This window comes from Sciurus vulgaris (genome assembly GCF_902686455.1).
Source record: "Sciurus vulgaris genome assembly, chromosome: 4".
In the NCBI taxonomy this organism is placed as follows: domain Eukaryota; kingdom Metazoa; phylum Chordata; class Mammalia; order Rodentia; family Sciuridae; genus Sciurus; species Sciurus vulgaris.
This window is the reverse complement of record NC_136464.1, coordinates 172,444,441-172,458,838: the sequence shown is the minus strand read 5'-3', so window position 1 is coordinate 172,458,838 and position 14,398 is coordinate 172,444,441. Positions and strand designations below refer to the sequence as shown.

Genomic DNA, 14,398 nt, shown 5'->3' with positions numbered 1-14,398 from the left:
TGCATTAGGTGAAGTCTGCATAAGAAAGCAGAAAACTATTTAATACATTAAATTTTCTGTCAAAAGGTTGAGTTATTCTTGGTACTTATAGTAAGTATCATTACCTCTTATGCATCCAAGAATTACACATTTAATCTATTTCATCCAGAATCCTGCAAATAGTTTTAATGTTTTCTTTAAAATGAAATAATCCTTACTTAAAATGTTATCCATAAAAAGACCTATTAATTAGGTTCACTATAACAGCCACTCAGTGATTTGGTTTATAATACAAACCTACTGCAGCATGAAATTGAGATAAAGCATCAGCTAGCTGTCCAGCTGCAAGTAATTTCTTGCCCAATTCAAGATGTTTCTCAACATCTGCATTTACTCCACATTCAGCACCTAAAAATAAATAAATGACTGGTTAATTTTCCATGAATCAAATTTAATTCTCAAAAACAAAAACTGTTTTCTGGCTCAGTCATCTACTGATATGAGAAAATCCACAGAAGCTTAAAATCCTAGAGAAAGTAAGCCTTAAACCCAAATATTCCTTCATTTTATACAGTAAAAGAAGCCCCAAAATATATCAACCTAATCAGTCAAAAGAATATAACCAGTGTACAAACTGAAAGAATAATTGCCTAACACCCATAGTGAAAATATTTTGAACAATAAAATAAGAACTACTTTGTTAAGCTAGAATCTCATCTTAATATTCAAGTTACTGAGCATCTACAATGCTCCCGGCACTGTTCTAGGTATTTGGGATAAGTATACATGACATTATGGTGGGAGAAGAAGACATAATTAATAAGTCAATTATGTCAGGTGAAAAGTACTATGGAAAAAGTCAAGTGACCTGAGAGGATTAGGAGTGTAGGGTGGTGAGACCAGAGTAAATAAGGGGGTCAAGAGAAGGCATCCTTGAGAAGCTGACATCAAAGCAACTTAAAGGAAGTGAGGAACTAATCATACAAAGACCTAGGAAAAAAGCTTTCCAAGAAGGACCAGCCAGTGTAAGGGCCCTAAGCCAGGAGTGTACAGTTATATACCAGAAACAGCACAGAGGCCTGGACGACTGCAGCAAAGCCAACAGAGAGGGCCGCGAGGTCACAGAAATAGGAGGGATAGTGATGTAGATTTTTGGATTTTCTGTTGGTAGATGCTGAGGCATCTTAAGTAGAATAACATGATCTGACTGACCAGGCCAATTATCAACAACTTGCCTCTCAACTCTGAATTCCTCCTTCAGTGGCTGCACTACAATAATGGACTGGAGTTTTTAAGCATTTCTTTTTTTACACTGAGCACAATGTTATGTTCTGTCAGTAAAAGGCACTAAAGAGAATGGCAGGAAGGACACTTCCTGGTTCTGCTTGTTGTTTTTTTTTTTCTGGTTCCTGCTGCATGGTCTGTTACACCTCTTATGCTACATCGTATGTATGGGGAGGACATCCACTGGAGCTCTGCCCTAGCAATATGTCCAGAGGCCTAGCCCCTCAGGAACCTGCCAGACTTGGACACCGCACATTCCAGCTACATATACCCACAGCAGTGCCCAACCACCTCTACATATAAGCCAATCAGCTTTGACTTACCTATACCTGAGAGGGTTGTTTCCTATCTGCCCAGCTACTGTGGCAGCAACTCAGCAAATTTCACCATTAGGAAACTCGGGCTGCAACTATATCTTATCCAATGAGACCTGAACCCCAGTCTTGAGAAAGGGGCCCCTCTTCCAAGTTGGTTCTTCCTGAGGTCTGTCTCTTAGTTCTGGAATATCTTTTAGCATTCTCTTTGCAGCCTGAGTCACTCTCCTGTCATATCTTAATTTTTTACACTAAGCCTTCCATTTTATTTTATTGTGTGTTTTGGCTCCTGAATGGACCCAAACTAATACACAATTGGTATTGGTGTTCCCAGGAGAAGGACCCAAAAAAGGGGACTCGAGGACTGGGTTGGCAGTATCCTTGGAAGTTTAAGTGTAGTTCTGAGTTCCTTGACAATGGAAAATGAGATGCTGGTAATCCATTGCAAGTACTAAAATCATAATTAAGCTACCACTTGTAGGTTGATCATAACAAAAGTGCTGAGACAGACGTCTTAGAAGGGCTAGAACCTGTCATACCTAACCGTAATGACAGAAACGGTGAAAAGAAGGACTGTGATATGAGGCTGATTCTTCTGAACACACTAAAACAGAGGAAAATAACAAATACCAAATCCTTATCAGCCTCTCTTCCTTTTCTGAGACTAGCCTCTCACTATTACTAAAAAATTCTAAGACAATCTTACATAAGGAAAAATGCTTGAAAAAAGAACACATATTCTCAAAACCCACCATAACCACTCCTATTATCCATTAGAGTCAAATCTCAGCACTCTCAGGAGACAAATACACACTATGTACCAAAGGACATAGCAAAAGAACTGTAAGCTTTGCTGATAAACAAGCAGAACCCTACAGAGCATGTATGAGAATGGATCCTAAAGGTGCTAGATCAAGGAAAGTGAAATGAAACACTGTATCAGGTCTAATTCACTGATAAGTGCACACTTACTAGAACTGAGGTCAGAAACTATTTTTGTAAATAAAATTTTACTGGAACACAATCATACCCATTAATGAATGGGCCATATTGTCTATGGCTGCTTTTATGCCACAACAGCAGAGTTAATTGTGACAAAACCCACATGACCAGTAAAACCTAAAATATTTATGTTCTCATCCTAAACTAAAGATCCTAAATGGAACATGTTAATTCATGCAGCTGGAGATGGCTCTAACAATTTACTTGGTCAGCTGCCAGAAATTTGGATGAACAATGGTCTACATTTAATAAGGCTGAGATTACAGATTTGCCTAGCAGGGAGGGATCCACATGCTGAGAAAGATAGGAATGTTGGACTAGATTTATCATTTGTCACCTACACACCAACCTCCCACCTTTGTTCCATGAAACAGTCCAGAAGACACTCCCTTTATTAAAGCATTGAAAAATTGTATTGCTCAGGAACCACCTGCAACCTTTTCAAAGCTCTGTGGTCACTCCCCTTTGTAGGATAGCTATGACTATGGGGGGATGCCATCACTGAAATGGGCTCCTTGGTTTCAATGGGATGATGGGATCCTGGAGTAGGAGAAGCTTAAGTAGCAGTATTTAACTATCAGAGACTAAGTGGAATACATCAACCATATAAAGTATTTAGGTAGATAAAATGACACAGTCTGTGCATATCACTCAATTTCCTTCCTCACTGTGCAAGTACCTGTGCAAAAGACCCATGCACAAAATGGCCATGATGGCAAAGATGGAGGCTTTGAATAGGTTCAAAATCATAAACTAGTCCTTACCAAAGCTGACTTGATTAAACTTACCACTAGTATCTAATCTGCCAACACCAGAGCACAACACTGGGTTCCCAATACAGCATCTCTGGTAGAGGGGGGACATCCAGACACCTGGTGACAGACTGATTTTATCTAGTTCTCTTCCATAATAGAGTCCCGTCTCATATTCTGGATATGAATTTGCCTATAATGCTTCTGCTAGCACACCATTCATAGACACAATGCATTATCCACCATCACAGCATTTCACACAGCATTGTCTCATCAAGGAGCTCATTTCACACCAAAGGAGGTATGCAATATGCACAGACCCGTGGGATTAACTGGTTTTACCACATACACACATTTCCAATGAACTGGAAGGTGAGACTGCTGCCTGGCCATTTTGTATTCCCCATGCCACTGAAACGAAAAGGAAAAAAAAAAAAAAAAAAAAACTGGCCAATTCTACAGGTTTGAAAAATTGGTCCAAATACCAAGGAGAAATGATGTTGCTGGTAAAAAAAATGGAGGGAAAGGCAGCTAAGTGGAACTCAAGAGATTCTCTAAGGCACATCTTAGTACATCCATGCCCAACACTAAAGATCAATTTAAAAAATTACAGCAACCAAAAATCAGTCAGAACAATTAAGACTACAAGACTTCAGGAAGGAAAGTTTGTGAAAAAGCCAGAAAAGCAGAGATTCTAGCTAAAGGCAAAAGGACAAAACAGATAGTTCATGAAGGAAACCACATGTATTAACTATGACTTTGTGACAATTTAGTAGCTATAGTAGCTTTCCATATTTTCTCATTTGTTATATATGTGTGTTTATTTGCACAGTCATGCCTCAACATTCAAAAGGAATTGGTTTCTGGACAACTCTACCACTACTAGTACAGCACCTCTGTGGATACCAAAATCCACACATAACTTAGTTCCTTATATAAAATGGCATGGTAGTTGCATATAACTTACACATATTCTCTGGCATATTTTAAATCATCTTTACATCTGTAATTATAGATCTCTAGATCTATAATCCCTAATACAATATAAATGCTGTTAATTGCTATACTTTTTCATTCAGGGAGTAATGACAAGGAAGAAGGTCTATAAATTTTCAGTACAAATGATATCTTTTTCCTGAATGTTTTTTATTTATGGTTGGCAGAAACCACAGGTACAGAGCCCATGGTACACTAACTGTATATATACAGGCAGTCCAATTCAGATTCTGTCTGTGTGAATTCGCCCACTTAATAAAAATTCATTTATACTCAGAGCACCTTTACAGCCATTTGGGAATGGGTACACATGCAGACAGCAAAAATCTTGAGCCAGCTACTCCCAGCTTAAGTCAAACAAGTAGCACTGCCTTGTTTCAACTTTCCTATTAAAAATAAGGGTCCTTTCCATGGTACATTTAGTGTCATATTTTGTGCTTCATCATGGTAATTTCACCATTTTTAAAGGCTCCCTTTTTCAACAGGGCAATCCAAGATGGTGGACTAGAGGGTGATTGCATCTCCAGTCGCTCCAGAACACAGGATTCAAGAAGGGGAGGCATTGAGAGACTCGGACTAAAATAGAGCCACGGGGTGAGTCTCCCCCACCCGGTGAAGCTCGGCCCAGGCGGCAGGCCCGGATTTGGGCGGCTTATCAGAGTAGGGCAGGGCAGCTAGAGTCTTCCCCAGGCAGCCCTGCTCACTCCGGCGGTGGGCTCCTCCCACACGGCCAGCTTCTCAGAGCAGGCCGCCCAGTGAGAGCCTTTCCAAACAGAGCCAGCTCCAAACCCTGGAACCAGTAGCGGGCTAGGGGCAGCTTTCTTCGGAAGCACTGCATTATCAAGTTACTCCAAGACTTCAGGCTACTAAAGGCTGGGAGGTGATACACTGGAAATCTACAGGGACACTATAAGCCAATAGAGGAAATATGCAATATCACAGAGTACCACTGACATCTGACCAATATGAGAAAACAAGGGGAGAAAATGTCCCAAACAAACCTAGATACTATATCGATAAAACCCAATGACAGCACAGCAGAAGAAATGTCAGAAAGGGAGTTCAGATGTACATAATTAAAACAATCAGGACAGCAAATGAGGAGATGAAAGAGCAAATGCAGGCATTGAAGGAGGAGATGAAAGAGCAAATGCAGGCATTAAATGATCGCACCAATCAACAGTTAAAAGAGCAAATACAGAGAGCAAGAGATCATTTCAACAAAGAGTTAGAGATACTGGAAAAAAAAAACAGAAATCCTTGAAATGAAGGAAACAATAAACCAAGTTAAAAACTCCATAGAAAGCATAACCAATAGGATAGAACACCTGGAAGACAGAACCTCAGATATTGAAGACAAAATATTTAATCTTGAAAACAAAGTTGACCAAACAGAAAAGATGGTAAGAAATCATGAACAGAATCTACAAGAATTATGGGATATCATGGAATGACCAAATTTAAGAATTACTGGAACTGAGGAAGGCTTAGAGAAACAAACCAAAGGAACGAACAATCTATTCAATGAAATAATATCAGAAAATTTCCCAAATCTGAAGAATGAAATGGAAAATCAAGTACAAGAGGCTTATAGGACTCCAAATATACAAAATTACAACAGACCCACACAAAGGCACATTATTATGAAAATACCTAAAACACAAAATAAAGACAGAATTTTAAAGGCCATGAGAGAAAAGAACCAAATTACATTCAGGGGAAAACCAATAAGGATATCAGCAGATTTTTCAATCCAGACCCTAAAAGCTAGAAGGGCCTGGAACAACATTTACCAAGCCCTGAAAGAAAATGGATGCCAACCAAGAATCTTATACCCAGCAAAACTTACTTTCAGATTTGACGATGAGATAAGATCCTTCCATGATAAACAAAAGCTAAAGGAATTTACAAAAAGAAAGCCAGCATTGCAGAACATTCTAGCAAAATATTCCATGAGGAAGAGATGAAAAACAACGATGCAAATCAGCAACAGGAGGAACTAGCCTAAAGGAACAGCCAAATAAAGGAGAAACCAAATCATGTCAAAAAACAAAAATGAGTCAAATGACTGGGAATACAAATCATATCACAATAATAACCCTGAATTTTAATGGATTGAACTCACCAATCAAAAGACATAGACTGGCAGATTGGATTAAAAAGAAAAATCCAACAATATGCTGCCTGCAAGAGACCCATCTCATAGAAAGAGATACCCATAGACTAAAGGTGAAAGGATGGGAAAAAACATACCACGCACACGGACACAGGAAAAAAGCTGGAGTATCCATCCTCATTTCAGATAATGTGAACTTCAAGCCAAAACTAGTCAGAAGGGATAAAGAAGGACATTACATGCTGCTTAAGGGAAGCATAAATCAGCAAGACATAACAATCCTAAATATCTATGCCCCGAACATTGGCTCATCCATGTACGTCAAACAAATCCTTCTCAATTCCAGAAATCAAATAGACCACAACACAATAATACTAGGCGATTTTAACACACCTCTCTCACCGCTGGATAGATCGTCCAAACAAAAATGGAATAAAGAAATCATAGATCTCAATAACACAATCAACAATTTAGACTTAACTGACTTATATAGAATATACCATCCAACAAAGAACGAATACACTTTCTTCTCAGCAGCACATGGATCCTTCTCTAAAATAGACCATGTCTCATGCCACAAAGCTACTGTTAGCAAATACAAGAAGATAGAGATACTACCTTGTACTCTATCAGATCATAATGGATTGAAATTAGAAATAAATGACAGAATAAAAAACAGACTTCTCCAATACCTGGAGATTAAATAATACACTATTACAAGATGAATGGATAACAGAAGACATCAGGAGGGAAATAAAAAAATTCTTAGAAGTAAACGAGAACAAAGACACATCATATCAAAATCTCTGGGACACTATGAAAGCAGTACTCAGAGGAAGATTTATTTCATGGGGTGCATTCAACAAAAGAAGTAGAAATCAACAAATAAACGACTTAACACTACAGCTCAAAGCCCTAGAAAAAGAAGAGCAGACAACACCAAAAGTAGTAGAAGACAGGAAATAGTTAAAATAAGAGCCGAAATCAACGAAATTGAAACAAAAGAAACAATCGGAAAAATTAACAAAATAAATAGTTGGTTCTTTGAAAAAATAAACAAAATTGATAAACCCTTAGCCACACTAACAAAGAGAAAGAGGGAGAAAACTCAAATTACTAAAATTCGGAATGTACAAGGAAATATCACAACAGACAGGAGTGAAATATAAAACATAATTAGAAGCTATTTTGAAAATCTATACTCCAACAAAACAGAAAACCTCGAAGACATCAACAAGTTTCTAGAGACATATGAATTACCTAAACTGAACGAGGAGAACATACACAACTTAAATAAATCAATTTCAAGCAATGAAATAGAAGAGGTCATCAAAAGCTTACAAACAAAGAAAAGTCCGGGACCAGATGGGTTCTCAGCCGAGTTCTACAAAACCTTTAAAGAAGAGCTCATTCCAATACTTCTCAAAGTATTCCATGAAATAGAAGAGGAGGGAACCCTCTCAAACTCATTCTATGAAGCCAATATCACCCTGATACCTAAACCAGACAGAGACACATCGAGGAAAGAAAATTTCAGACCAATATCCTTAATGAACATTGACATAAAAATTCTCAACAAAATTTTAGCAAATCGCATACAAAAACATATTAAAAAGATAGTGCACCACGATCAAGTGGGTTTTATCCCAGGGATGCAAGGTTGGTTCAACATCCGGAAATCAATAAATGTCATTCACCATATCAACAGACTAAAAGTTAAGAATCACATGATTATTTCAATAGATGCAGAAAAAGCATTTGATAAAATACAGCACCCCTTCATGCTTAAAACACTAGAGAAAATTGGGGTAGTGGGAACATTCCTTAACATTGTAAAGGCCATCTACGCTAAGCCCATGGCCAATATCATTCTAAATGGTGAAAAACTGGAACAAGGCAGGGATGCCCTCTTTCACCACTTCTATTCAACATCGTCCTTGAGACTCTAGCCAAAGCAATTAGACAAACCAAAGAAATTAAAGGGATACGAATTGGAAAAGAAGAACTCGAATTATCCCTGTTCGCTGATGACATGATTATATATTTAGAGGAACCTGGAAATTCCACCAGAAAACTCTTAGAACTCATAAGTGAATTCAATAAAGTAGCAGGTTACAAGATCAATGCTCATAAATCCAATGCATTTTTATACATAAGTGATGAATCTTCAGAAAGAGAAATTAGGAAAACTACCCCATTCACAATAGCATCAAAAAAAATAAAATACTTGGGAATCAATCTCACAAAAGAGGTGAACAACCTCTACAATGAGAACTACAGAACACTAAAGAAAGAAATTAAAGAAAACCTTAGAAGATGGAAAGATCTCCCATGTTCTTGGACAGGCAGAATTAATATTGTCAAAATGGCCACACTACCAAAAGTGCTATACAGATTCAATGCAATTCCAATTAAAATCCCAATGATGTACCTTACAGAAATAGAGCAAGCGATTATGAAATTCATCTGGAAGAGTAAGAAACCCAGAATAGCTAAAGCAATCCTCAGTAGAAAGAGCGAAGCAGGGGGTATCACCATACCAGATCTTCAACTGTATTACGAAGCAATAGTAACACAAATGGCATGGTATTGGTACCAAAATAGACAGGTAGATCAATGGTACAGAATAGAGGACATGGACACAAATCTAAATAAATACAATTTTCTCATACTGGACAAAGGGGCCAAAAATATGCAATGGAGAAAAGATAGCCTCTTCAACAAATGGTGCTGGGAAAACTGGAAAACCATATGCAACAGAATGAAATTAAACCCCTATCTCTCACCCTGCACAAAACTCAACTCAAAATGGATCAAGGACCTCGGAATCAGACCAGAGACCCTGCATCTTATAGAAGAAAAAGTAGGTCCAAACCTTCAACTTGTTGGCTTAGGATCAGACTTCCTTAACAGGACTCCCATAGCACAAGAAATAAAAGCAAGAATCAACAACTGGGATAGATTCAAACTAAAAAGCTTTCTCTCAGAAAAGGAAACTATCAGCAATTGAAAAGAGAGCCTACAGAGTGGGAGAATATCTTTGCCACTCATACTTCAGATAGAGCTCTAATATCCAGAATCTATAAAGAACTCAAAAAACTCTACACCAAGAATACAAATAATCCAATCAACAAATGGGCTAAGGAAATGAACAGACACTTCACAGAAGATCTACAAGCAATCAACAGATATATGAAAAAATGTTCAACATCTCTAGTAATAAGAGAAATGCAAATCAAAACTACCCTAAGATTTCATCTCACCCCAATTAGAATGGCGATTATCAAGAACACAAGCAACAATAGGTGTTGGCGAGGATGTGGGAGAAAAGGTACACTCATACATTGCTGGTGGGGTTGCAAATTAGTGCAGCCATTCTGGAAAGCAGTATGGAGATTTCTCAGAAAGCTTGGAATGGAACCACCATTTGACCCAGCTATCCCACTCCTTGGCCTATACCCAAAGGACTTAAAATCAGTATACTACAGAGATACAGCCACATCAATGTTCATAGCTGCTCAATTCACTATAGCCAGACTGTGGAACCAACCTAGATGCCCTTCAGTTGATGAATGGAAAAAGAAACTGTGGCATATATATAGAATGGAATATTACTCCACCATGAAGAATGATAAAATTATGGCATTTGCAGGCAAATGGATGAAATTGGAGAATATCATGCTAAGTGAGATAAGCCAATCTCAAAAAACTAAAGGACGAATGATCTCACTGATAAGCAGATGAAGACATATAAGGGGAGGGTATGAGGGGTTAGCGTTAGGGTTTGGGTTAGGTTTAGGGTTAGGGATAAGGAGGGTGGTAAGAATGGAGGAAGGAAGGACTGTATAGAGGGAAAAGAGGGGTGGGAGGGGTGGGGGGAAGGGAAAAAATAACAGAATGAATCAAACAATATTGCCCTATGTAAATTTATGATTTTTAATTAAAATAAATTGAAAAAAAAACAAGAATAGTTATACAACACACACAAACCTATGGGACACTAAATTGTGGTTCTAAGCGGCAAGTTTATAGCTGAGTGCCTACATAAGAAAACCAAAAAGATCCCAAATAAACAATCAAGTGGTGCATCTCAAGGCCCTTGAAAAACTAGAAGAAACCAATTCCAAAGACAATAGAAGGAAATAATTAAGATCAGGGTTAAAGTCAATGTATTTGAGAAAAAGAATTAGTGAAACTAAGAGCGGTTTCTTTGAAAAGATAAATAAAAATGGTAAATCCTTAGGCAAACTAACCAAAAGAGAAAGAGAATACCCAAATTAATAAAATTATATATTGAAAAAGAGAAATCACCACATACATCACAGAAATTCAGAGGATCATTAGGGACTATTTTGAAAACTTATACTTCAATAAATTAGAAAACCCTGAAGAAATGGATATATTTCTAGATAGATTTGACCTTCCAAAACAGAATCTAGAGGACACACAAAACCAAAACAAACCTATAACTAGAAATGAGATAGAAGCTGTAATAAAAAGCCTTCCAACAAAGATGCCCTTCAGTTGATGAATGGATAATGAAACTGTGGCATATATATACAATGGAATATTACTCTGCCATGAAGAATGATAAAATTATGGCATTTGCAAGCAAATGGATGAAATTGGAGAATATCATGCTAAGTGAGATAAGCCAATCTCACAAAAAACTAAAGGATGAATGATCTCGCTGATAAGCGGATGAGGACATATAATGGGGGGTAGGCAGGGTTAGAGTTAGTGTTAGGGTTACGTTTAGGGTTAGGGATAAGGAGGGTGGTAAGAATGGAGGAAGAAAGGACTGTATAGAGGGAAAAGAGGGGTGGGGGGAAGGGAAAAAAAACAATGAATCAAACAACATTGCACTATGTAAATTTATGATTACACAAATGGTATGCCTTGACTCCATGTACAAATAGAGAAACAACATGTATCCCACTTGTTTAAATAATAAAAAAAATAAATAAAATAAAATAAAAGGCTCCCAAGCACAGTACTAAAGTGCAGTCTGGTATTTCAAAGCACATTAAAGCTGTAATGTGCCTTATAGAGAAAATATGTGTAAGTGTTCTTCGAGCATGAATGATAATGCTGATGGCTGGGTGGATCAATGTTAATGATTCAACATTATATCTGAAATAAGGTTTCTTAAACAGAAAACAAGTTTGTCTTGATCTGTTGACAAAAATGTTGTGATCTGAGGCTTGCAAGAACTTATCCATGTTATTTTCCCCAAAAGCCATGCATACTTCAATATTTATTTATTATTTGCAATGACTTCATAGAATATAATTTCCTGAATCCACTGTATTAAATGCATTCTTCTAATTCATTTTTATTTTAAATGAGTTGTTGAAAGTAACTTTATAATTTAGTCTTTTTAACTGAATACTGAGTAAAACACTGATAGAATAAGAGTAGTAATTAATATAGCCAGTGATAGATGTATGCCTATTTAAACTATATTGTCTTCTCAACTAGGATATAGATGAGAACTTCTTTACTTATAAGAAAGAGAGCTATATCTTGCCATGCAGAAAATTGTTTTGGTTGCTGTAACAAAAATACCATAAACTGGATGACTAATAAACAACATTTATTTCTCATAGTTCTAGAGTCTGGGAAGCTCAACATCAAGATGCCAACAGATTCAGTGTCTGAAAAGCACCCATTCTTACTGGATGTTCCTTCTCACTGGATCCTCACATATCAGAGAGCAAAGCTTCCTCAGGCCCCTTTTATAGGTACTTTAATTCCATTCATGAGAGTTCAGCCATCCCCTTAAGGCCCTACTTATTTTTTTTAAGATGTTGACAGACCTTTATATTATTCATTTATTTATATGTGGTACTGAGACTCTAACCCAGTGTCTCACACATGCTAGGCAAGCGCTCTACCACTGAGCCACAACCCCAGCCCCAAGGCCCTACTGCTTAAGACTATCACACTGACTTAGCAACATATTAATAACATTTAGACCACAGCAAACATAGGAGTTGTTTTGTTGTACTGGAATTGAAATATGTTACTAGTCCATTTTTCTGTGGCTATAACAGAATACCTGAGACTGGGTAATTAATTTTTTTAAAAAAGGGAATTATTTTGGCTCAAAGTTCTAAAATCTACAAAGCCCAAAAACAAAGGCTACATCTGTGAGTGAGGACCCTGTCCCATTTCCAAAAAGGCAGAAATTGAAAGGGCAAGCAAGCACATGTAAAACAGGCAAAATACAAGGAGCAGCCTGATTTTATAACAACCAGCTCTCAGTAAATAATCCAGTCTTGAAGAGTCAAAATTCACTTATTTCTGAGAGGTGGCATTAATCCAATCATGAGGGCTCCACTCCCATGACCCAAACACTTTACATGAAGCTCTACCTCCTTTCCAACACTACCACGTTGAGGAGTTAAGGCTCCAACACATAAACTTCTAGGGGACACATTCAAACCACAGCAGATACATATGGAAACTAAGTAGCCAGAGCACTTTTCCTTTACAGTGAGCATGATGTTAAGGAAAAAATGACAGACCATGAAGAGGCAACAGGGAACTTTGGAAGGTGCTGATAAAACTCTGATATTGACAAAATATGAGTTACATGGATATATGCAGCTATAAAATTTCAGCAAATGTATATATTTAAAATGTGCACATTTCATTGTATGTTAGTTTTTATACAAAAAAGTTGGTGATGTACATGCTGAAGTCTGTAGGTACATGCATACTGATGTTTTGAAACATTTATTAGAAAAGGATTAACGAGCAGTAATCCCAGCAGCTCAGGAGGCTGAGACAGGAGGATTGCAAATTCAAAGCTAGCCTCAGCAATGGCAAGGCACTAATCAACTCAGTGAGACCCTGTCTCTAAATAAAATACAATATAGGGTTGGGGATGTGGCTCAGTGGTTAAGTGCCCCTGAGTTCAATCCCCAGTACAAAATAAAAAGAATTAATGGATGGATAGTGAAATGCCCAGATGAACATGTGTTTAAAAAAAAAACAAGTATAATGAAACATTAATGGTAGAATCTCAGTGATAGTTATTAGGGCTGAACACTGTAAAATTCTTCCTACTTTGCAATATGTTTAATAACATATTGGAGCTACGTGCAGTGGCACCTGCCTGTAATCCCATTACTTGGGAGGCAGAAAAGGCAGAAGGATCACAAGTTCTAGGCCAGCCTAAGCAACTTAGAAAGACCCTGTCTCAAAAATTTAAAAAAGGCTGGGGACATGTAGCTCAGTGGTAGACCATTCATGCCACAAATTTATAATAGTAACAACAACAACAACAATGGACATTCATTATGGGAGAATACTCAGAGGGAACAACCTAAAACCTACAGTTAAAATTAAATGAATTTAAAATTCAGTTAATCAAACTAATCATAGTTTAAGTGCCCAGTAGTGGCTAGTGTAGGGGTGAAAAAAAAATTCACAAGACAAATTAACAAGAGAAAAATAAAAAGAAGTCTATTAGCATGTATACTTCAAATATACATGGGAGGAAACTCAAAAGAACTGAGTAAATCTCTACAGTAGATCTCAAAGAGTTTATAAACTTCAGGCATTATATACCATCATTTCCTGGGCTGATCCCCAGGACCCTAAAAAAGAAAAAAATGCAAACACAATTTTTATTCTACCTATTTTTTACTCAAATAAGTTTGTTATTTTTAATTCCTGCCTAAAATTAAGTGTTATGCTTGGTTCCATCACATTGGAGCCAAGGCACCAAATTCTTAACAAGATCCGTAAAGCTCAAATAACAAAACCAGAATCAATAAGTGGGGCATCATCAAATTAAAAAGCTTCTGCACAGCAAAGGACACTATTAATAGTGTGAACAAAGAGCGTATAAAATGGGAGAAAATCTCCACCAGCTACTCCTCTGACAAGGGATTAATATACAGAATATGTAAAGAACTCAAAAAACAAATAACCCAGTCAATAAA

General features: G+C 37.3%; 1 protein-coding gene across 1 annotated transcript in view; it reads right to left on the bottom strand.

Annotated features, from left to right (window-relative positions):
• DNAJC3 (DnaJ heat shock protein family (Hsp40) member C3) overlaps positions 1-14,398 on the bottom strand; it is a 69,107-nt gene that overhangs the window by 34,998 nt on the left and 19,711 nt on the right. The window contains exon 2 of the mRNA XM_079137708.1: positions 277-387. Within this exon, the coding sequence (XP_078993834.1) occupies positions 277-387 (111 nt within the window). The remainder of the gene's footprint in view (positions 1-276; positions 388-14,398) is intronic.